Source organism: Anabas testudineus, chromosome 9 (assembly GCF_900324465.2).
Source record: "Anabas testudineus chromosome 9, fAnaTes1.2, whole genome shotgun sequence".
Lineage (NCBI taxonomy): Eukaryota > Metazoa > Chordata > Actinopteri > Anabantiformes > Anabantidae > Anabas > Anabas testudineus.
In genome coordinates this window covers 9,659,902-9,684,483 of record NC_046618.1, presented here as the reverse complement: position 1 = coordinate 9,684,483, position 24,582 = coordinate 9,659,902, and the positions used below count along the sequence as shown (strand labels likewise).

The window sequence follows — 24,582 nt, the reverse complement described above, 5'->3', positions numbered from 1 at the left end:
ATTTGCTGTTTCCAAGGTCTAGAATAAACTTTGAACCTCTGTTCTGCTGTTGAGCCAGCAGCGAATGAAAAATCCTCAATTATCACCCCATTATCTGTACGTCAGTGAATTAAATCAAGGTAGATGATTACATAGATGCATCAATCACAACATTTGAAATCCATAGTTGTCACTGAGACGTTCTGTGTTCACCAAAGCCAATGATAACCATTTCATTCAAGTGTCATGCCATTAAAAAATGGTTAAGGGTCCATATTGCAGTGTGTTGCTGCATTTAATGTGTTATTATTTTCAGTAGTCTACTTTGCATCACAAAGAGTAAATGTCAAGTGAATATCGCTGAGATTAGACTAGTACACAAATACCTGATTTGCAGGTGTCTCTTGTATGAAGGACAAGCCCTGGCATATCTTTGCACCAGCAGCTGTAATGTCTCTGACAGGACCTGACCAAGCACCTCCTTGGCCATCTCTGCTGGAAGGACTGCCCATAGGTCACTACGAAGACCGCACAGGAAGTAGAACCACATCTGCACCGAGAAGGAACAGCGCTCACCCTGTGCAAGGAAATGGTGCACAGGAAGGAGCAGGGTGTCAGATGAAGATAAATTGTGTCATGGTCACTGACAGTGTAAAGAGAAGATGAGAAAAAAATAATAGGAGAGAAAGAGAGAGTGAGTGAGTTAAAAAACATGAAGGAGAAAAAAAGAGAGAGACAGAGACAGGTCTGTCAACACCAGGATGTCTCAGTGGTCACGCCACCTACACTCTGCACCTGGGTTTCTTCCCCCACTGGGATTTTAGACTGCTTTAAAGTCCTGAACTGGAGAACACATCACAGGCACAACAGGCACACGCTCACACATACAGACAGACTCTCAAAAAGAGAGAAGGGGAGAAATTGAGAACTTTTCTGAATAAAGTGAGCACGGACGAGACATAGTAAGAAGAATGAGAGACAGACTGAAACGGGGGGAGGACAGATGGAGAGACAAGGATTATTATTCTGGCATCCTGCAGCCTTGTTGGAAAGTATATAGAAGAATTCATTCATTAAACCTCCCTCGTCTACCTCTACTCACCCAAAGTCCTCAAGTCAACTAATGAACTGCCTGTGTGTGTGTGTGTGTGTGTGTGTGTGTGTGTGTGTGTGTGTGTGTGTGTGTGTGTGTGCGTGTGTAGCAGAGATACTGCCATGTCGACAACCTCACATTTAACCCATTTATTGCACCCTTCCACTTCCTTCTCATTTTTTCCCCACCTCTCCTCTGTATTTCAGTATTTCCATTCTTTCCTTCCTCTCTCTCAATGTCTTCCCTGCAGCAAGTCATTTAGAGATCTCGGGTTGATGGGAAGCATGACCGAGCCCTCTGTCAGAGATTTGTTGGCCCTCCTTGGCCTGTGTACTTCTTAAGCAAGAGCAGCCATAGCTACATATGTGGTTGGGATGGTTTACACATTGATTTAAGTCACATTTTATTTAACCAGCAAGGTCAACTTTTAACTTATTAGGGATGATGGCCTGGCAAGAGCGAAGACTAAATTTGGGACAGGGAATTATAGATAGAATAAACTTGGAAACTTGTAACCTTTTTTTTTTAGATTTAATTCAGCATTTGGCTCGGAAGGCTAGGAATGCAAAATCCTGACAAGGAAGAGAGCCAAGGTTATGTTCTAAACTCGTCTGATCGCTTTAACTGACCTCATATGCTGTTATTATAAAATATTAAATATTTCTCTGCCAACAGCTATTCATGTGCCAATATCAATGAAAAATAACAAAAGGAAAGTAAAATGCAAGCTGAAGAAATGTCTCTCTGGAACTGCACTGAGCTGTGAAAGAACTAAGACACGAGGCTGGGGATCCAGGAGATGGAAACCTGATGCATCCAACTGCACATATACAACAGATGTAAAAAAATATATAGATACATACAGTATGTGCATACACACACAACAAATGAAATGCACATCATGAGATGCTGCTGCACATTCACACATGCATTCATCTGTACAGATGCGCAGGCATGCTTGAACAAAAGCACGCACCTGCACACAGCAGGTCTGTCTGACACCAGTGACCCAGAGAAGAAGGAGGAACAAAGGGGGGTAAAGTAAGAAAGAGAAGGAAGGTTTAGATTGGTTTAAGGGCATAAAGGTAGGGGAGTTCCAGGGGCCCTCTGCTGTTTCCAGACAGTCCCAGTGTAGACTGCAGACTTCAGACAGCTGAATCCCTAGAGCCCCTGGGGCAGCATGGAAGCCACAGATGTTCTCAGGAAGCTCAGAGTAGAAGGGCTCAGTTAGAAAAGGGAAAGTGGGAGGTAAAGGTGTATTGTGGGAATGAAAAGAAGTGAGAAAGCTCTGGAGTAAAATTCCTAGAGTTTCTCAAAATTTACAAAACCAATCTGTTAAAACACAAGGCATTAGAATTTCCACTTCCTACAATGATAGAAATGACATAAACACTGGGGTGGTTGTATGTGTTAGTCACTTTCTCCACTGACACAACTTTAGAAATCTAAACTCTGAGAAGTGAGATTTTGATGTATCATTTAAGAGTTTTGCTGGCTACTTATGTTTCAATGGTGAAAGCATTTTTTTTTTACCTCATAGAAAGGTTTGGGGTCAGCCCAGTGGTGACTCTCTGCGTCCTGAAGAATGCATGTCGAACAAACCTGGACACAGTAGCTGGTCAGCTGGTCTTTCAAGGCTACTACTGTGTCTTGGTACTTCTGGATAGGCAGCAGTGTCAGAGGTCTAGAGACAGATAGAGGAAGCAAATCTTTAAGGGATATCACAAAAAATATATAATCCAGACACATTAGATGCAGTATATTAAGAAAAAACAAAATGGACCTGCTGAGGTCAGGAGTCCAATAGGTCACAATCCTGTAATTCAGGCATAATTGACTACTGTATGCTCTGAGAGCTCTCAAAAACATGAGGTGAAAAGAAAGAACAGATGATTTATTCTAAAAGCTCAGTGTGACAGTTCTTATTCTTTAAACCTGCCTGTCTTGATACTTTCCAGAGACAAGTAAGAGTTTAACAGGGGTGCTGGGGGCTTAAAACCAGGGGGATTGGATTGTGTAGAGAGAGTGGAAAGTGCTTTATGACCAAAGGGGGCACAGTGCAAGTGCAGGTGGAGAGGTGCACAGGGCCAGAGGTTGGAGAACATGAGCACAGAGGGCACCAGGCATGCCTTTAGAGGGGATCTGCAGAGAACAGAGGTCAAGAGGGTATTATGGGGCATAAAAACTCACCAGATGTAGACACAATGTGGGTGCCATTACCACCTGTCAGTCATTCCCACTTTTTTTAAACTCTCGCTTCCCTTTTTTCCGTCTGAAACCTACAATTGCTATGAGATTTTAAGTATTTCAAAACATTTCCTCTGTTTTCTGCCTGTATTAAAAAGGTGCATACATTCTATGAACAGTACAAACACTTTCATACTATAAGCATTTGTAGCAACTGAAGTTTGATATCTGTGTGATCATTGTGACACCCCATCCTAATGCCCTCTAGAGTCACCATCTGTCTGGTTATACATATACAAGTGAATTTGGCTCCAATAAGTACTGTCACTGTCATTATAGAGCACAAACATACTGTATGCTGTGCAGCCCCCATTTGTAAATTCAATATTTGGTTCTTTCCTGGAAGAAAGAGACAAGCATGGCTTTTCAACAAACCCAACTCCATGTGTCTGTTGATTAGCATAACCAGAGAGCACAGAGAAGCTCACACAGAAACACATGTTCCCCAACAGCTCCATTATAATGTTACTGTGACTTTCAAGATATTTTGTGGTCACAAAATTCAATCAATTACAAATAACAATTTCTGTTGTTCATTTAGTGCATGTTGGAATAGATAATGGCTCATTGGCTGGACAAACGGACAGGCAAATAGCTAGTAAAACATACATACAGTACGGAAATTCACTCCAACCTCCACAAGCAATCTCCCAAACACAGACAAATGCACACACTTTCTCCTTACACTTTAGCTGCAGAGGTATTTGCATCTTTTAGCCTGGCATGGTAGTGCTCCAGCCGTTGGTGCACATAAATGCAAGTGGACAGCAGAGCAGGCAGGTTCTTCAGAGGTGCAGAGGACGGTACCTCCAGGGCCCTCTCCTGCAAACGACCCAACATGGCAAACGCTGCCCTGCTACATGCCTCTACAAAGCTTGACTGCACCTCCAGGAGAGAGCTGTCCCTGCAGGACGCTGCCAAGGGTAGCAAGGCATCCAACTCAGCCACGATTGTTCTACAGAACTGCAGGGAAAAATAAGGCTGATATGAGACAAGATAATCTCACATACTGAGTAAAAATCTGTCAGTAAGAGGAAAAAACAGAAGAAAACATTACAAAGAGACTGCATTAGATGTAAATAATAGAACATTTGTGAGGAGTCATCAGAATGACAAGGGCTTTGGGATGGAAATGAGTATTTTGTGCAAGTTATTACACCTGAAAAGCAAACATCAGTATAAATGTAAAATACAGATGTCCCCAGATGCCATCCACATAAGGTTTGCTGCTGAACATGCATAACTAGTATCCGGTCAAACAGAACCTTTACGTCTGAGGATAAACCAGCACATGTATAATTTTATACCAGCATGCATTTGTGCTATGTTACACATATTCAAACAGAAATGTTACAGTATATAAGAGATCATCAGACATGAGAGGTGAGAGTGAAACAGAGGGTGGGAGAGAGAGAGCTGGTTCAGCAATGTAAAAGACCTACAGCTTATTCTGTAAACTGCCAGACCCACAAGCTAGACTTATCTCATTTATCCACATATGTCCTGGAGACGGGCCTAAAGGGACAGGCGTGCTTACACCTTTCCCTCTCCAGGGGCTGGGAGGCTGGCTGATCAAGCAACTTTAAAATTGTTGAGTGTGTACTTGCTGAGACACAGATACACATTCTGTGTTTTAGATGCTATTTAATTAAAACTGAGATCTTGAATGTTTTCAATGAATTTATATTTACCAATACTTAAAAAAAAGGCGCTACACAAGCTGTAGTTTGAAGTTAAGCTGATGAAAAGAAAATGTTAAAATGTGGGTGTGCGAGGGGGTGAGTGTGTGTCTGTGTGTGTGTGTAGGTGTAGGTGTGTTACTGTAGCATGGTGTGGTCCTCACTGAGAACACATGAACAGAATAAATGCACAGCATCCAGTTGTGTGGAGTTGCATGCAAAAGCACACATACATATCTTACACCATTGCCTCTATTACGTTACCTCATGTGCTTCCTATTGGCATCCCATTGAGAACAGTGAAAGATGATCAGGCCTTGGAGTCGCACATGTGTGCAAGTTCAAATCCAAATTTATACAGCTTTTCATGTGAGTTATGTGTTGGAAAGATACTTAAAAGGCGTTAAAACAAAGCCTATTTCAAATATTCCTTGAGGCTACCGAGCAAGGTCACACTGAAAGGAAAAATAACTGTTAACTTAAAAAAACTCAATGCCAGTTTAATCAATGAATCAATATAATTATCTATAAATTGCTTGTAGGGTCGCACACTCTAGTACTTAACTTACTGTATGGGCTGACTGGTAGGTTCGACATTATGTCAAATCAGAGCTCCAGCGTGTGTACACAATTGACAACTTCACAATCTCTTTACACAATTTTCTCCATAAAAGCTTCCTGCGGGGTTAAAAGGCCTGGGAACAACGGCCATTTGGACAATTAAGTCAATAATCTGACTGCATGCAGTAATTAGGAGCTTTGAGGCAGACACAGCATTCAGCATTACCAGGGTGATGGAGACACCCTGGAGAAGCACCTCATACACATACAGCACTGGCACACAGACGCACACAAACAGAGAGTCATCCTCACACGCACACTCAAACAATAAAAACCACACGTATGCGTCCGCATTGAAGTCAGACTGAAACCTTAACTAGCTAAGATCAAAGCTCCGAATCCCACCAGGACTATTGCAGCAAGGTGAAAGAGATTGTATAAAGTTTTTAAGTGTTGGGAGGCCTGTTTGTGCGTGCTGAATTTGGAGTAGGCAGACAAATGGGGAACTGAAAACACAAGTGAGGGATTCAGTGAAGTCTGAATTCAGAGAAGGCACTTCTGTTGCTATAATAGAGAGCTAGCATCAAGGTTAGAAGGGCCCACCCAAACAAGGAGAGTTCAAACTCAGGTTCTGACAGGAAGTCGAGTTCCAGCTGTTGAACAGAGGGTATTTGACATTCAGCACCCATACAATTGCAAATATATAAAAAAAAAAAGGTACACTATCTGCTCTGATGGATGAACAGTATCATCACAGCCTGCATATGTATGGTAATACAAACAGTGGAGTGGGTTCACGTGCAAAAAGTGAGGATTGAGGTATGAACATATGAATATAAATGTGTGAAATATTGATCCATCATAATGTCTTTGAACCGGCCATATTTCATGCTTTGGTCTTGTATAGTAATTTTCTCCCTGCTCAAACACTAGAGCATGTGTCAAAAAATGATGGGGGGGGGAATATATATATATATATATATATATATATATATATAATATCTTATGATCTTGTCTTGGATATCTGTCTGGCTCGGTGTTATTGAATGCAAATGCATGCATGTATAACCTTTGGGCTGAAAGGCTCTCATCTTTGAAGCGTTGACCTACACATAAATACGTTGTACAGGTCCTGAGCACAGACAAATTCTGACACTCGTTAGCAATAAGAGCCACAAATACTGTCAGTGTAAAAGGGCTGGAGGAGAGGGAGAGGGGGAGGAGGAGGAGGAGGAGGAAGAGGAGAGAGCCGAGGCAGTAATGATAAGAGTCTGCACAGTGTGCAGTACGGAGCAGAGCAGCAGAAGTGTTGAGAGGACGATAGAAGAATGTGAGTTAGCAAAAGTTTCAGGGAGTTTCAGGAGAAAAGGATGTGCAGTAATAGTAAAATCCTTAAGTATATTAGGAGGAGCTCTGGAAAAAAACTGCATCTTGTCATTTTAAATAGCAACATTCAGCAGTCCACAAAGGGAAAAGCTTCGGTGAGTTAGATGCTAAGCCTGGTCTCACATCAGACACTGGTCTTCCTCCTGAGAACAGTCGATCTCTGGTGTTTCCTTCACCTCTCCCTGCCACTTCCCAGGCCCTCTTTTTTTCATCTCTTCTCTCACGCTATCCCTCCTTTATCCTGCTCCCTGTCCTCATTTGTAAATCCTAAACTTTAACACCTAGGCCTCATAATATCACCCATACTGATTTTTGGTTTCCTCTAGCGTCTTTTTTTATCCCTTGAGTCCTCCCTTCTGAAAGTACTGACTCTTCCCACAGTGCTTTCTGATTCACAGTGTTAACTGTGTCAAGAGTTAAAATTAGTGTGACAAATTTTGGAACAAAACAAATTAGTGTTTTCATTCAGCATTTGTTGGTACAGTTTTCAGCGCCATCAAGTGATTTTCCAAAACTGATGTGATATTCAGAATACCTCCTCCATGTCTCATATGATTTTGTAATTTCTTTTGAAAATTAAAGACACATTAAACGTATAAAAACTTAAGAAATACCCCAGTGTATGTTGCATGGCACTGCAAGGACACACAATAAAACGCACAAAAAAAATTCTATAATTAAAAGAAATAGCACGAGTTATGTGCAACTCGGGTCTGGTTTACCTTGTTCTTCTTGTTGTTATTGTGCATATACAGTACTGTGTGTTTGACTTTTTAGCGCTACATATTATTATTATGTTTTTTCTTAAATATTCCCCATGGTCTTAATTAATCAATTTATTGGTCTAATGTGTAAGAACAGGAATTGTTTATATGAGAATACCTTAGCTATCATTTTAGGAGTCTGTCTCTCTGAGCAGGTGTAGAACGTGTCTTCTCTGAGATGTGTGGTGGTGGACGCGCTGGCAGTGTGTCCGACTGTGCGACTCAGGGTGATGCCAGTGTGTCCTGAAGCACGTGAGGCCTCTTCCTGCTGTAGACTTCTGGCACAAACATCATCCAGCACCACTTTAACGCAGTGCTCCATGTGAGGGACCAGCCCTCTAAACGCTGACCTCCAGTTAAACTCCAGAACATGTGCCTGAAAAAAAAAAAAAAGATGAGCCAACAACCAATTAATGTCTTAATATGTGATCTATTTAACTTCTACACATTGTCTTTCCTCTTTGTAATTATAGAAAAAGATAATAAGGCTGAATGACACTGAACAGTTTTAATATAATAGAAACTTTCTTTCGGGGTCATACAAGGGAACACTTTGCAAGTCTCACCTCTGGGGTGTGGAGAAGTGTTTCTGCTGTGGATTTCTTGCCATCTGTCGTCACGTCTGAATCCTCTCTACTCTTTTTCAAGATTCCTAAATGACCAATACATTTTTAATGCACATATCATTTAATAGATCTTAAAAGGCATCAACCAGTAACTGCGCTTGGTCAAGCTCATTTTAGTGAAATGTCACCAGGGACCAACAATGGTTCAGAACACAAGCCAGATCAAAAATGTGAAGCTATGTGGCGGCTGTTCAAAGCGTCTTTCAAATCTATGCATTATTTAGCATGAATGTGTGCTTTTAACTCATAATATGCTCGATCGTTACGTGGTAAAAAGCTGAATGCCAAACGTGGCGACATGAAAGCAACTCCATTATTACAGTATACTGTTACTCAGAGCCAAAAGACACAGTGACCATTTTATTACTGCACATGCCTTAGAGGGAGCAGATATGGGCAGTAAATGCTAATGGCAATGACTTTACAAGTCTAAATATGGGGCTTAGGTTTGATTTGATCATCAGACAGCATCAACTATACATGGGGTAATTCCATGAGGGGAGACTGTGTGAATTTGTGGGGAGATGGGAGAGTGTAGGAGGATGAGTGAAGACAAGCATACAGGATGTTGGGCTGGGCTGCAATTAAAAAGCGTGAACATCAAGGCCACAGACTCCTAATCAGAAGGCGAAGAGTGAGACCCCAGGCAAGGCAATTTAGCCGAACAAGACCGCATGGAATGGAAGAAGGAGGAAGCAGCAAGCGCATCACTTTTTGACCTTTAAGCCCATCTGATGAATTTCTGGTAATTAAGCCGTTTGATTGCCTGGAATTAATGATTTGGATAACTGCCCTTTAAAGGCTGTTTACCTCTCTGTAAATTGAGCCTTTCTGCAAGTCTTGTTTTTGTAAATGTAACCTTTATCGAAATTACTCCATGCACCAAAAGCTTTAATTTAACATCTCTGCAGCGGCAGTTCAAAGGGGAGAGTGGAAAAAGATACTCAAGGCTTATATAACACCCAAGATAATTCACAGCTAAAATAACACATTTCTTCACAACCAACTCAGATGTCCCACTAGAACAAGGAATAATGTGTGTGCGATTTGTGGTGGGGGTAACTTGGCTGTTTATGCCTGCAGGAGTGGCATACATGCAGGGCCAGAGTCTTGGAAATTCTGAGGTTCCCCCACTGTGACCCCAACACACTTCCCAAATAATTCATAATTCTACATAAACTACTTACTGTGTCTAAGTAAGTGGGGTTTTAAACTCAGCTATGCTCACAGGGAATCAGTGAATATTTGTTTTGTTTTTTTACATTTTTGGCCAACATTTGTAATTTTCTGCCATCTGTAACTAAAAAACTGTAAAATAGAAACTGCACCTCATGTTATTAATGTTTTCTAAACTTGGACAGCGCAACCGCAATGGTAGCCATAGATCTGATTACATATCTAATATGGATACACGTGTGTTGTTGGAATGAAAGATTTGTACCTTTTACACAAGGAGTGTCCCCTGTACAGTTAATGAAGGTCATGTCAGTGGCCAGTTCCTTCACATTGTTCTCAAAGCCCAGCAAAATGCAGGCCAGCTGGGTTAACGCCCTCAGCTGGTGGAAGGTCAAACTGAAGCTCCTGTTGTTCATGTGAAGCTCCATGGGCGCTGTGAAGGGGGAAAAAAGAACGAAGAATGTAAAAGAGGAAAGAAACTAAATAAGTAGTGTGTATGCTTGTGAATGCATGACTGACAGAGAGACAGAGGCGTGAGAGCGGCACTTCAGTGTACAGTTCAGTAAAGGAATAAACAATTTCATGAAAATAGGTTTTCAACACAACCTACGTGCACTCATCAGGAAACACCCCCCCACAGACACCCCTCCAAAATCTTGCCTTGCACGACACCTCTTATAAATATCGACCCATTCATGTTTTCCCAATACACTGCACAAACAAAGAGACAGTGAAAAAATATGCAAAACTTTGCTCCCCGAGAAGTCACACATGCACATCTTTCTCTCTCGGCACAAAACTTTTCTCCCCCTAACCCGCCAATGACCCCCTCGGCAAATATGGATTTCCCATTTTGGAGGCTGCCAAAGCCATCACCCGAGGGATGTTCCGCATTAAGCTGGAGAATGGGCGGCTGGGAGATGCGTTGCCATACTCGCAGACACGTGCACAAATAGTTTTGTGTGTCCGCTTAAATGAACTCCTCCACTGCAAAGGCGTTTGGGAATGGATGAGCTCAGTATTAGCCTTAACTCTGAAAGAACAGAGATGATTGAGCATTGAGAAGAGAAGAAAGAAGACGGGGGCCCTTCTCCAAATATTGTAACATTATTGCTTCTGGATCCTAATGTAATTTTGCCATATTGTTAAACAAAATCTGACAATATGACAACACACTGTCCCCAAGGATGGCTGGTTTAATCATGCATGAGGCTTGACTCGGTGTGTACAGTATGTAGGCACTTGTGTGACTCTCCCGCATAAACACATGAGTGTTTATGAGGCAGAGCGGATGAGGTTCTGTGTGTTTGTTTCTGCTGGGTGAGCACACGTGCTTATGTGCTTGTGACGCGGGTCATTATGAATAACTTGATTTGTAGACGCTTTCACACACATTTGCACATGTCAGTCTTGCAGGATAATTGCCACACTGCAACCAGACTCTGTGGTCACTATGGGATACATTCGGACCACAAAAGTTTTGTTTGTTTGTGTTTGCAAGTGCATACATGTATTTGCGTGTAAGTGTGTGTTCATGCATGTATGAAATTGCATGTGAATTTGCTGTGTGTCAAAATGTGTGTGCATGCATTTGTGTGTGCGTGTTTGTGTAACGAAGCTGCGTGGGTCCACAGCTCAGCAGCTCCTCTGTAATGGGGTCCAGTGGGAGTCTGCTAGAGAGACTCATCTCATACTGCATGTGTGCATGCGTGACCTGGCTGACACCCACGTGCAAGCCCCGTTCTCCAGCTTGCACATTTATGCACACACCACCAATCATGCCTGTTTCTGAAGTCACCAGCAAACCAACAGAACTTTTTGTGTCTAAACGCAGGGGCAAACTTAAGCTGTCAACAAGTCAAGAGTAAACAGTCTTAATCGGATGAGACAGGGACAAAATTGAGAGAGAGCTGTTGGATTCTCTAGCAAAAAAAAAAACAACAACAACTCACTATTACAAAACTCCCCCTCTTCAACCCCTTTCCACCTTGTCTGTGGCATTCATGTGAGCATACTCTAGCAGCCATTATCCCCCTACTTCATCCGACACATCACCATTTCTTAAGACATTATCTCCGTCTCTCTCTTTCTCACCATTCATTCTTTTCATTCTCTCAACCTGTGACCCTATGACTGGTTTACTTGCTCACTAAGTCACACTCTAAGTAGTCACACATGACCTTGATGTTTAGTAGTGCTCTGCCTCAGCCTCTCATCGAGTTCTGCCACCCAGGCTATATAGGTATTTATAGTCGCCTCCCTAGCCTAATAGCCTTATAGCCATAGCAGTCTAGTACACAGCCATCTAAACCTCATTATACCTTTGTCACAACAGTGAGGCCAAATGGAGGCTCTCATAGCCAGTTGATGGAAAGGGTGTGCTTAAAAGCACCCAGGTGTGTCATATAGCATAGTGCATAGCATGTCTCATCAAGTAGAATGAGGAAGGGCACCAGCAGACAGAAGAGTTCAACCAAAGGTCACTGTAGTAAGAATCAATAAGGGAGGGCTGGTGCTCAAAGCAGGGCAAAGATTAGATGTTTATATAGGAGCTGCTTCATATAACATTATAGTGTGAAGATGTTCTGATGAACAAAAAGAAAAATCAATGGCAGGCCATATTACTTATTGATAACCACCAGGAGCCCTCAAAGCAAACAAGCATATATCAAGCAATATGTCATTCAATAAAATGTGTGACGCGGAAAACAGTGTGACTGTGGAGCAGGAAGATTGTAGAAAGACGTCTGGAAATACCAAACTCTGCAGGTCTACAGTGGCTAGTTTCAGTTTGTAGCTTTTAACAATGACAACAATGTAACAAAAGGAAGAAAAAAACTAAACAAACAGAGCAGGTATTTTTGGCGAGCCATCAGTCTTCTCCTTGTCTGTCTCTCCTGTGGGTTTCACCATCAGCTCCACAGCACACTCTCTCTCGCACACACACACACACACACACACACACACACACACACACACACACACACACACACACTCTCTGCTCTTGACTGGCAGGGAACAGAGAGAAAGGGGAGAGAGGAAGACATCTAGGGGAATGGAAAGGGGTGGTGGTTAGGGATGAAAACATGGGGAAGCGAGGGTGGGAATAAGAGGGAGGGGCGGGATAAGGGAATTCCCTTAGCAGTTGTTATTGATTCCGGTGTTTACGGGCGAATAGTTTAGTGCCGTTTACAAAACAGAACAGATGCAGCCAGTGAGCAAAAAGGTAAACAATTGCTGTGTGGCGGGCTGCCAAATCCCCAGTCTGATGTATTAAACTCACGGTGAAGAGCATTTCCCCTTTGGCTGCACTTATTGCCACTTCATTTCCTCTTTGCTCACATACATGCTCTCTCCTTCTTGCCATCTCTCCCCTTCTCTCTGTGTCTCTCTTTCTCCGTCGTTCCCTCATTTATCTAAAGGAAAAAAGGGAGAAGGGTGCAGGGCTTTTTGCCGTCTGGCTATTTTCTGTCCTTCTCTGACCCAGGAGGCCCAGTTCTTCCTAACAGAGCCATTAGGAGGGGGAATTGCATGTGTCTGACATGGCTGAAAACCAATTATTAGACACTTTCTACCAAATGATGCCCAAGTCTTTGGGGAATGGGCAATCATGCAATAATTTAGCCACTGATTTAATTTCTCTCCAGCACAGCATCTCTTCCTCTCTCATCCTCTGTCCCTCATTTTCCTCTCTTTCTCTCATTCTGGCTCTCTGTAGTGTAAATCAGACCATCAGAGGGACAGGCTCCCTCGGAGGCCAGACTAATAGTCTGGATACACTATCCGACTGGCCTTCAGTTTCTTATCATGTGATCACAATATGTGATGAGGAGTTTTCTGTGTGTCATGTTGTACAACAGCCCCTATAGTTGATGTAAGCATTTAGTATCATTCGATCCAGAGAGATAGAGAGGGAAGGAATTTCAGAATTCAAGGCAACTGCAAAAGATAAGACCTTAAATTTAAACAAGATAAAATACTAAGATCTACATAAAAATGTTACATGTAATGCCCGAGTATGTTTCTGGAGAGTAGTTTCTGTAAGGTACAGGTCAATTCTTTGGCATATTTACAATATTTTGAACTAATGCACAAAGGGCATTGTCAGAAGTGATGGATTTATACAATCATACATCAGATGTGCTGATGGGAAAGAGGGACATAGTCAACAATAATGTGACTCCATAGACTGATGGTGAGGCACTGAGCATCCCAAACAGAACTACTGGAGACTAGAGGAGACTAAACTAGACAAATCAAACAAGTTTGAAAGTTTCCTATGCGGGGGACTTAAAATGAGACCGTTATAATAGTCAAACCAGCTGGAAATAAAATAATCGATCAGCTTGAAGCTGTTGATGAAGCTGTTATAACTTAGGTGAAGACTAATTTCTGGCCTGGTCAAGAACAAGTTGTGTTAGGATCATTAGTTTCTACAGCATATTTGTTAAAGTCAGTGTTGGCCCATCTGTTAATTACATTAATTTGTTGAATATTACATTTTAGATGGATAGGATTGTGGTAACCAGGCTGATGAGACATACAGAGGAATAAATTTCTAAAACATATCAAAATTGATATAGTGAAAATCTATTTTTATTCCATCCATTATTCCCCTTGTCAAAATCTACCCTTAAGCTAATGTAGCCATAAGCCGCTGGCTTCAAGTAGACATGAGAAACTGACTGATGTAAGATCATTTCCATCTAACTCCTGACACCCTGATTTCATTTTCAGACTTGCCTTTAGCCTTGGTCAATGCTGCCACAAGTTGAGTTACTTGAGGCAATTTATACAACTTGGTTTATACAACTTTTCTCAGTACTTGCAGAGGTGGTAGTACTCCCAAAGAACTGTAAGCAGACTTTAAATCATTTGCCTTTTCATTATCCCTTAAACAGGAGCATATCGAATAGAGAAGGATTAAGTATGAACCCCTGTGGGACACCACAGGGCATATCAGCCTGTTCACCTAACTGCCAACTGGAACAAAATATTTCCTCTCCCACAAACCAGCAGTTCGTACAAACAATAAAAAGGAACTGCAGAGCATCAGCAGTGTTGATGCTCTCTCTAGATTGACCAGTATACTATGTGTGTGTTTTTTTTCCACATTAAATGTGATCCCCATCAATACAGATTTTACATTAGTTACTTAACTGACTTAAATATCACAATGAGCTGGTCCATCACTATCCTGTATGTGTATGTATATTTTTATGTACTACTTGCTCTTATCATAGAGCTTCACTGTAGAGTAGTAAAACTATGGCTGTTTTGTTCATCTCATAGGATGTCAAGCAGGGTCATGTGGGTGCCTTCGGGTATGTCTGTGTGAGTACTGTATGTGTGTGAGGTGGGTAGAAGGATGTGCCACTGTGGGCCACCCGCTAGGCCTTGTGACAGCTGGGGTCCTCTTCGTCAGTTGCGGCCCACTGCTCGCTCAGACAGCCTTATTATGGGAGGCCTCCCGCTGTGGCTCCCCAATACACACTGTGACACATGCACACACACACACATTCACACAAAGCACCTTAGCTCTGGTCTCTTGTGGCCCTTTTCCCTAGGTGCTGTCCAACCAGGCCGCATGGGCCACCCGCCCTTCACATGAGGTCTTTGTTTCTGGTTCTCTCTTAATGGCGAATACTGCAGTGGCAGGGAGATGGGGGGTGTTACAATTTCTCTGGCTTCCTCCGCATACTTGAACTGTGCAGCTTGGATGAAGAACACAGGGGAAAGTATTGTCTTGATGGGAGTATTTCATTAAAACCCACTTGTTTAATGCCCTTGTTCACATTATTGTTTTCAAGCCTTTGGCGAATCACACTCACTCTTCATCACAAAATGCTGGCTGCTCTCAATAAGCCAGCCATTTTTTTGTCTATGCTTTCTCAATAGAAATGTTCATATCCTTGAGCTTTTCAAGAGTGATACACAAAAGCCATTGTGACCACTCGCAGGAAATTGGGGAGGGGGGGTATAAATGGCAAGCATAATACACATTCTCAAGGGCCATGAAACACATTCTTTTCTATGATTTCATTGGAGCCATGTGATGAACATTAAGATTAGTAAACACATGCTCTATGTGGTAACTTTCTTAAACAAGGGCTCATTGTCAACAGGGAAAGAAACGGAGCAGAATAAAAAAGGATCATCCATAAACTGGAAGCATCACACAAACACACATGCCCATGTGCACGTAGAGACACACACAGACCCCCCTACCTAGCCCATAACTACATGGCGGCATGCAGGTGCACGTCCCCGGCTGACAGTGTGTATAAACTCAGGCAGAGATATGATCTAGTGAGGAGCTGCTCTTATTAAATATTAACAAACGCCATTCCCAAGTAGCCTCAATCCCCACAAGCACCTCCAATGCCAGTCAGAGCCTCAGCCTAGCTATCTCACGTCACTACAGAACATCTTTCCCCACTGAATAGGCTGCTGTGCTTTCTCTAAGAAAGAGTTCAAAGAGCCAGAAGGGGTGAGGGAGCTGGGAGGGTGGGTGCAGTGGGGGTGACTGTGTTTGCTATACATGTTCAAACTCGATCCTTTTTTTATCTATAGGGAGTTGCCGACACAGTCATATGGGGAAATTAGTGGAAGTGGAATTTAAATCAGGGCTATCACAATGTTGCAAAGTGTCTGAACAGAATTTCATAACCTCAACTTCACCCCAGTGGTTGACTGTTAGGGAATAAATTGTATGTGTGTATGCAGGGAAGCAGGAATGAAAGCTTTTGAAGTCCCACAAAACATAGATCTCCCATGTATACATATGCAAATCAGTAATGCCATATGGAAATTTAATGATGCCTTTTTAAAAGGGAAGTATTAAATGACTCTTGATGACACTATTTTCTAAGTGAGCCTGCAATTACAGAGCGCACACACTAGCATCGACTAAAAGACAAATGTGCATATGACATATGTTCAAGGATGAATGGAAAGACACATGCATACTGTATTCACCTACATAGGCGCCTAAAGACACAAGCGCATATCAGGGCAAAGTAAAGTTAAATGGTTACTGTGCATTAGAGGTGGGTGCATGTTTTGGTGTGGACTCATTCCAACTTTCACTACCCACATTTTTCTAGGGAAAATTGTGCCATGGTCTCTATGGATTCATTTTATCTAATGTAACTTTAACTGTAGAAAATCCTAAAGTTAAATAACTGATAAGTGCTTAAAGGTATTAAAACTGTGACTCATAGCTATTAGCTTTTATCCCACAATACGTTAGAGAACTATAAAAGTGTGAAATTTTAAATGTTAAAAAAAATGTACAGTATTTGCTTCATATTGGAGAAATCTAGCACACATGTACACACAGTGACAGAAACAGTGCCCACACACTCCCCTGCAGATTCAGTGAGGTGTGTCAGTAAGGTTTAAAGCCTGTATTGTTCCTGACCAGTCAACCTGTCTAGCACACTCCCCAGTCTCACTGCTCACCCCATTACATTTGGAAAACTACAGGAAAATGGGAAAAGACAAGAAGTGAAACAGGGAGAGGAAGTGGACGCAGGAGAGACGGAGTAGACAAAAGGGAAGAAAAAGAAAAAGATGAAACAAGAGGGCTGAGATCCCTCACATCTGTCTAGGCACAATGTCAGAGCCTGCCTTTGAGTTGGTGGGGTTAAAAGAAGAGGCAGATCTCTCCGTGAATGCTGTTAAATGGTTCAGTGGTTTGACAGTGGCTGATGCTACAGACAGCGCTGCTCCCCTGGGAGACTGCACAGTCTCCCAGGCATGGCTCTTATCAAAATATATCTCTGCCAGCCTCTACTACAGAAATAAACAATAACACAGCGAGGAAGGAGGGAGAGATCTAAGGAGTCACTGGATGCTTATGAAAATAGAATTCCTTTTTTTTCCACTGTCGTAATTGTTTTGACAATTATGGGTGTAGCATACAGTATAGACAGTAAAGCGTGAAAGCAGATAATGCATTAATGTTCAAGCTTTGGCTCTTAAGGAGCCACAGGAGTTTGGGTGGTGGATATATTGGTCGTTGAGTTTTTGTTTTTTTTTCCTTTTGTTTGTGGGGGGGGGGTTAAAACATGAACAACAAAAATGTAATCCCAGTTGTAGCCCTCCAAGCTGTGTTGCAGCTGATAGTCAAACACACATACATACACACAAAAACACACAAGTATAACCAGCACAGGCAAAACTGCTCCATTTTACCATCATTACACAGCACGGGTCCCCCGCTCCCTTTGGAGCCGTGTTCTGCCTCCGGTGCTACATTTGACGGTTTGTTGAGCGGCACGTAGGTGTGTAGCCTCCGCCGCGTTACGTGATCAAACAGCCCAACTGACGCATGGCCAATTATCCTGGCTGCCTCCTCTCATCTCACATTTAAAGAGAGGGGAAGTAAAAAACAGAGAGGAAGATGGAAAGAGAGAGATGGCGAGAGGGAGGGGAGAAACAGAAGCAAGGCTGGTGGTGTGTTTATCGAAGAATGGCAGATGTAAAAGCACTCTTCTCCCCATCCCGCAGGGAGGCTGACATGTGCACAATATTTGAAAAAGTAAACAATGGCTCACACAGTTTACTTTTTTTTTGATTGCAAATCTTTACCCTCAGCAAGTCGTAATATGAATAGGAGGATATGGGAGCAATTATGTATCAAAAGTGACACAGCGTGCGAAGGCCTGTGCTCTTCTCTAGTCTCAGTGTAGAACATCACTGCATGCTCCATCACAGTGACACAGTCCACGTTAGTAGAAAATGTTAAAAGTACTTCATCATATTCTTTGCTTTTAAATATCGATTCCACTTCGTAAGGTCAAGAGAACGCTGAACTTTTCTCGTACTCCTGCACCCACTCTTTTCTAAGCCTAAGTTGTTCACTGCTAAAAAGTAAGTAGAAGGTTAAGCTTAATTACTATCTGTAAGGTCATGAGGTTGTGTGAAAGTGTTGTTATGTAACTTTTTTTTTTTTTATGAAATCCCTGTAAAGAGGACAGCAGAGCTAAGAAACACTGGCAAAATACATACTGACTTAAGTTTAAGGGTGACAGACCTTGGGTATGGATTGGACCTATCATAGAATCATTACTCATCACAATTATAAATAATCTATATGGTGAATAGTGTTTTCACTAGTTTCAAAAGAAGCCTTGGCCCCAGAAATGCGGCTTTTCTCTTTTTGCAGGTAACGGGGAGTAAGGCAGATGGGAAAGAGGGCAGTAAAAAGAAAACTATTACAATGGAAACAGCAGTTACTGACAGCCACTTACAGAGGCCTTGGCTGTAGCTCTGATAACAGTCAGAAGAAGGAAGTGTGGAAAGATGATGAAAGACGATGAAGAAAAAAAAAACAGTAAGGCACATCTTAATAAATGTTGAAAGACAGAGGGGGAAACAGCAAATAATAATGTTTTAAATATTTTAAAAGAGCCACTTACCCACGGTTGCACGGGACCTGGCTGAATATTTTTTGATTTTGCTGCTCAGTGTGGTGTTGCCCCTCAGGGCCGTCTCACATTCTCCCTCCACCAGGGAGGTCAGTTCTCGGGCCACAGTGCTGAGGTAGGCTGCATTCAGAAAACCGAGGACTGTGTGGGGTTCTGCTAGTCTTGAAAGGACATAGAGCTCCTCTCTGAGGGCCTGAAACAGAGCTGGGACCACAGAGCGAAAACCCAGCGCCAGCCTGTCAAAGCCAGTCTCACCACCTGGGCTGCAGCTCAGTGCGGAGTGCATGATAACCAGCACTGATTGGCTTCTTATCCCCTGGATAAATAACAGCAAAAACAAATCACGATGAAATCATTCCTATAATTTTGTATTATTGTGGTTCAGCAAATTCACAAAGTTGATCTAGAATTTAATCATTTAATTTAATATAACAAACTATGGTTCTCAGCATACATGTATAAACACAATTTTATTCATTCATAAAATTATGGAGGATTGTATTATTTTTCATCACTGTAATTTCCCCACACCTGGTAATGTGTGAGCACTTCAGACTCCGGATAAAGGAATAATAGCTGTTGCAGACATTGGATCCGTTCAGGGATGGACAGAGAGGAATTATGTCTGGGTCCAGGATGCTCTTGGCTGTGGGAAGACAGCCGGTCCAGCAGGTGGCGGCGCAGCTGGAGCCGCACATCATCCCACGCCTCCTGGATCTAAACAAAATAATAAAACGAAGAGTAACTAACACAACATTTAGATCTAAACATTATTATTCATGTAAAGTACAGCAAGAAAAAACATATCAGTTAAGCTAATTGACATTTCAATACATTCAACTGCCAAATAACACATCAAATTAATTTACCCAATAACATATTGAGTACTGTAAGAACTGGCACTGAACTGAATCAGAAATGGTGTATTACCTCTAATGATGCATCATCTCTGACTGTATGTACCAAGTGAATGGAGGAGGCCATCAGAACAGGATGAAGAGTGGAGGACAACGAGGAAGAGGAAGGGGTACAAGGAAAGCAAACGCCACACTGAGAAGATAGATTCAGCAGGAGTTGAAGTGTCGTCTCCTCTTTCCCCTCTTCATCAGATCGCAGGTACTGTTGCTGAATGGAAAAGAATGAAGGCAAAAGACACCAAAAATAAATAAATCAATAAATATTTGCAAAGCATTTGAAAATAAACAAGATATTATCATCATCACCATCAGTCAGTGTCATAAACAGTGTGATGTATTACCAAAGCTCTGAGGAAGTCCATGAGCTCTTGATGTCCAGTGGTGACAGGTCTGACACCGGTGTGAGCTCTGAGATTGAAACACTGCAGGAACTCTGAAGGGCTGAGTGGACGCTCCCCTGTATGGGCATCTCCCAGTTTGGCCTGGAGCTCCTTTAGCTGCTGTTCGATGCTGAATGAAAGGGAGATATGTTGTGTGAAACTGAGAGATAAAAGTAAAGAGGGTGAACGTTCTCTGCAAAATAAATGTTAACTTAGGAAGGATTGAATTGAAATAAACACATTTTTGTTGCTTATGTTTAACGAGAGGGAGAAGGAGTGGACGGTAAGAAAGATGACAACTCACACCAGAGTTAGTGTCATTTTAAAGGTTATTTCTTGTCTTGATCAGAGGTTCCTGTTATGTACACTAATCTAAACACATCATTTAACTAGTTGTGACTGACTGTCAAGATCTCCTGGGACACTGAGAAGACTATTGAGTGACTGCACCCCAGTCATTTGAACACACACGTCTGAACACATTAAGTCGCTGCTGCAAACAGAAACAATACAGAAAACAGTCACGTTACAGTCGTACAAATACACATAGTGGTGAGAATGCACCATAGTAAAAATACACAAGAACTACACAGTGCATCATATTTGGCTTTCCCTTACTTTCATTCACTGTCTGTATCACAAGAAGACAGATACAGAAGCATCAACAGTAATCAACACAGACATCGATATATCAAGTGCGTGAGTGTGTGCTAAGCATCTGGTGTGAAGCAGCGTTACAGGCATCGCCAGGCATCTGAGACACATGCTTCTCGCTGTCTCACGTCTTACTCTTCCCCTTGACATACACACACATACACACACACACGCACACAAACACAGCTCTTTTGATTTTAACAGACTGCATCAGATATTCTGTTTCCCCCTTAATATGATAGATTAGAAATGACATCTTTGGGCTCGACATGTTCAGTCATTTCCATGCAAATCAATGCATATATATTTGGCCATGTAAGACAGTCTGTCTGGGTGTGTGTGTGTGTGTGTGTGTGTGTCTGGAAGTGTGTAGGCCGATATATCAGCATAATTAAACATGTTATGTGTTGTGAACACTGCTTTTGTGTTGCTTTGTGCTGTACTTGCATTTGTTTTTGTATTGACTGTATGTTTGTAGGTGTGTATGTGTAAAAAGATGCATAAACGGATGTGTATATTTGAGATGGTGCATTTAGTATTAAGTCTAAAGGCAATAAGCAGTGTCATCATTTAAATTATTATGATTGTTGACTAATTATTTAATTAAATAATGAGATTTTATAGGCCAAATTATCCAATATTCAAATTAATAATTAAGAGGAATAGAATATATTCATTAGTTGTACTTCTTGATTGTGAGTGCATGAATGTGAGTTATTGAGCTACAGTAGTGTGACAGTTGCCCGTCAGATAGCTCATCCCCAACCGCGGGCCTATAAAGTGCCTTCTGCCTGCTCCTGGGCCATGAACGCATCCAGATGTCTTACAATGGCAACACATTAAATAACCGTTCAATCTGACACACTTTCATTTCAGGAGAGAAAAAAAACACAAGGGGATAAAATGTTATAGACTGTTACAAACCGTTATCCTCTAGATTGAACACTGCCTCATGCCATCGCTCTTTCGCTCTTTAACTATCTTCCTCTCTCCTCTTCTTTCGGGAAGCCAGATGATGCATCATACTTTAATCTCTTGACACCGACTTGCTGACTGACAGAAACCCAGACTATAAAGTGGGTGTGTTTGGAGTGATTTGATGGCATGCAATACTTAGCAAACTGCAGACTTAGTGCAGTTCCCCTTCATTAAAGCAGACCTTTCTGTATCATTGTATTTTCGTGCTTTTTTGCATAAACATTGTGTAGGAGAGGTATTTCTTGTGCCTGAGTGTGTAAGTGCAGCTTCTCTTTACTATGTTTAACTATGTTTGCCCAAAACTCACAAGCCTGAAAAGTCCTTTTTGGCATATATTTTCTGTCATATGCCGTGTCCTCCAATGAAATCTTCCTGTAGATTAAATGGCAGCACAGTATGTGTGTTTATAGCACGTCATAAATATAGATGTTAGTTCTGGGCTTCACCCCAGGACTTCACATAGACAGCAGGTTTGAAATGGGCTTCCATCTGTAGCTCACTTTTCACCGACTCCGAAGTTCATTAAAAACAGAAGAGCTAGGCTATGTGGGTGGCTTTTGTCTTGTTTTACAACAGAGGTGATGTCAATTATAGTGTAGGTAGGACTTCCACCTTGTTCGCCTTGGGACTTGATGTTACAGCAGTATGTGGAACTCAATTTTGCTGCATGTGGACACGACAGAAAGAGGCTCTTCACTTGAAACCCATATAAGACCACAGAGTAAGACAGTAAGGAGAATGGCTTTTAGGCTTCACACTCCTCAGTCTGGTTCGACTCCCCATCATCTTGCTCTCACCTTTACTGAACAAAACAATGAACTCTAATGGCCACGGCAACAGACCTTGCTTCTCCAAATACATTTTCGAGCCTTGCTGCCACAGTTTTTCTCTCTCTCCATAGCCCCTTTTTATTTTCTCTCCTCAAAAACTCTTCCTTTGGTAATTTTCTTTTCTTTACTCTCGCCTTTCAATTACCCCTCCTTAGGGCCTTGTGCTGTAAGTTATAAAGTCAATGTGGATGGTCTGTGTCAAGAAGTCCATCCAGCTCTCTACAATGTTGCGACCTTTTGCCCGCCGGTGTAAAAGCTACCTGCAGCCTAATCAACTTGGCAGGATTAGGTCCGAACCTGATGACTTCCACTGCCAGCAGCTCAGACGCTGAGGAAAGAGACAGAAAGAGAATTGGAGAAGAGGAAAGCAGAAATGGGTGGAAAACAGAGGAGTCACGGAAAATAAATCCATTGGACTTTCTGTGTAAAGACGACAATGGACGACCCCGTAATGAAAAGAAACGCACAGGAGAACTCAACAAAGGACGTGCAGAATGAGAAAAGAGGAAACTGGGAGGAAAGAATTCTTTAGGCTTCTTGACAAACATGTCAATCATCTTACCTTAACTCTCTCTCACTCACACACACACACACACTGGCCACTCACACTTTTACTGGTGAAGTGAAATCTAATTGTTTTTCAGACCGGCCTAGCTAGACAGTTGACACCACAGCCATGCTCCCCCCAACCTTGATCACCGCTGAGAGAGAAACTGAGCAACCGGAGGTCTTTTATTAGATATGATGGCACATTTCACAGCTCCCTTACTTACAGAAACCCAATCCCGCGATTAGTCAGCGCTTTGACGTTATCTTAAGTTCCTTGTCAGAATTAATTTAGTGTGGGTGGGCTGCTGTGGGGCTGCCTGTCTGTCGCGCTTCGCTCGCCTAAAGGAGGTGGGGGGTTGGAAGCAATGGGGGCAGGAAGATCCCTTTCAAATAAGCCCCAGCTTCAGTCAGTGCCAAACCAGCCGCCTGAGAACTAAATATCTCCTCCATCAAAGGGCCCCATTCTGTGAGGGGTAAAGGACTGAATGGGCTTGAATGAACAGACTGAAAACAGATCCCATCCTGGCCCAGCCTGTCGCCCACTTAGTGCCTTCAGCCCTCAGCCACCCGGTCCGGCCTATGATACCAGAGAACCGATACAGCTGATGTACTAACTTAACACACGTGTCACACAAAGCTAAACACAAAACCAACTACACACTGCGAGAACTGCAGATCAGTAGATCTTTTACTATGGCAGACTTTCAACAACAGCAGCTTACACACGTACGCACACAAATCCCAACTATCAGAAGCACTTGCACGCACAAAGTCAAATTTGAACCATTGATTTTGTCTCCTGATCAAGATTTGCAGGCGACTAGCGAGTGCCATTTTTCTTTGCCAGTGTGAAAGCGGACGTCAGCAGTCCCCGAGTCTGTGCTGACACTTCATTAGAGGTCTTTTCCTGGTGGCCCACCACTCCCAAGCTCCACTCTCCACCAAACCCTGCGCCGTGCCACTGTCCCATCTGATGAAAACTAATGGATTACAGCATTTCAATTTAGGGGAGCCAGCTCCGTTGTCAGCCTATCTTAATCTCATCAATTAGGGAGCAGCTCTTTGGCAAATCCCTGACATCTGAGAACTGAGAGCGGGCCAGTCACTTTGACCCATAAACAGGTTGAAGTCGTTCACGGGTGTGGGCAGCTCTGTCTCCTCCATCTCTCGGTTTCCCTTTCCTCTCCTCTACTTCCTTAATTTGTCCCAGACACTGATAAGTCGATTAGGCAGCAGGTGAGTAAGCAGTAGATGTGTGTGTAGGTGTGTCAATGTCTGCAGCCCACCCTGGTTGAGGCGAAATGGAGGCCTTGCAAGATTTAGTTTGCC

The 24,582-nt window shown here is 42.4% G+C and overlaps 1 protein-coding gene across 4 annotated transcripts in view; it reads right to left on the bottom strand.

Annotated features, from left to right (window-relative positions):
• Window positions 1-24,582, bottom strand: part of kiaa0825 (KIAA0825 ortholog) — a 104,605-nt gene that overhangs the window by 73,536 nt on the left and 6,487 nt on the right. For all 4 annotated transcript variants that reach the window (XR_003297713.1, XM_026344297.1, XM_026344298.1 and 1 more), the window contains exons 3-12: window positions 20,204-20,372; window positions 19,876-20,070; window positions 19,477-19,662; window positions 18,937-19,261; window positions 9,777-9,944; window positions 8,276-8,361; window positions 7,828-8,085; window positions 4,005-4,282; window positions 2,606-2,756; window positions 366-556 (exon numbers count right to left, since the gene is read on the bottom strand). Coding sequence is in view for 3 of the 4 variants with exons in the window: in XM_026344297.1 (XP_026200082.1) it covers window positions 366-556; window positions 2,606-2,756; window positions 4,005-4,282; window positions 7,828-8,085; window positions 8,276-8,361; window positions 9,777-9,944; window positions 18,937-19,261; window positions 19,477-19,662; window positions 19,876-20,070; window positions 20,204-20,372 (2,007 nt within the window). In the remaining variant the exon portion in view is untranslated. The remainder of the gene's footprint in view (window positions 1-365; window positions 557-2,605; window positions 2,757-4,004; window positions 4,283-7,827; window positions 8,086-8,275; window positions 8,362-9,776; window positions 9,945-18,936; window positions 19,262-19,476; window positions 19,663-19,875; window positions 20,071-20,203; window positions 20,373-24,582) is intronic.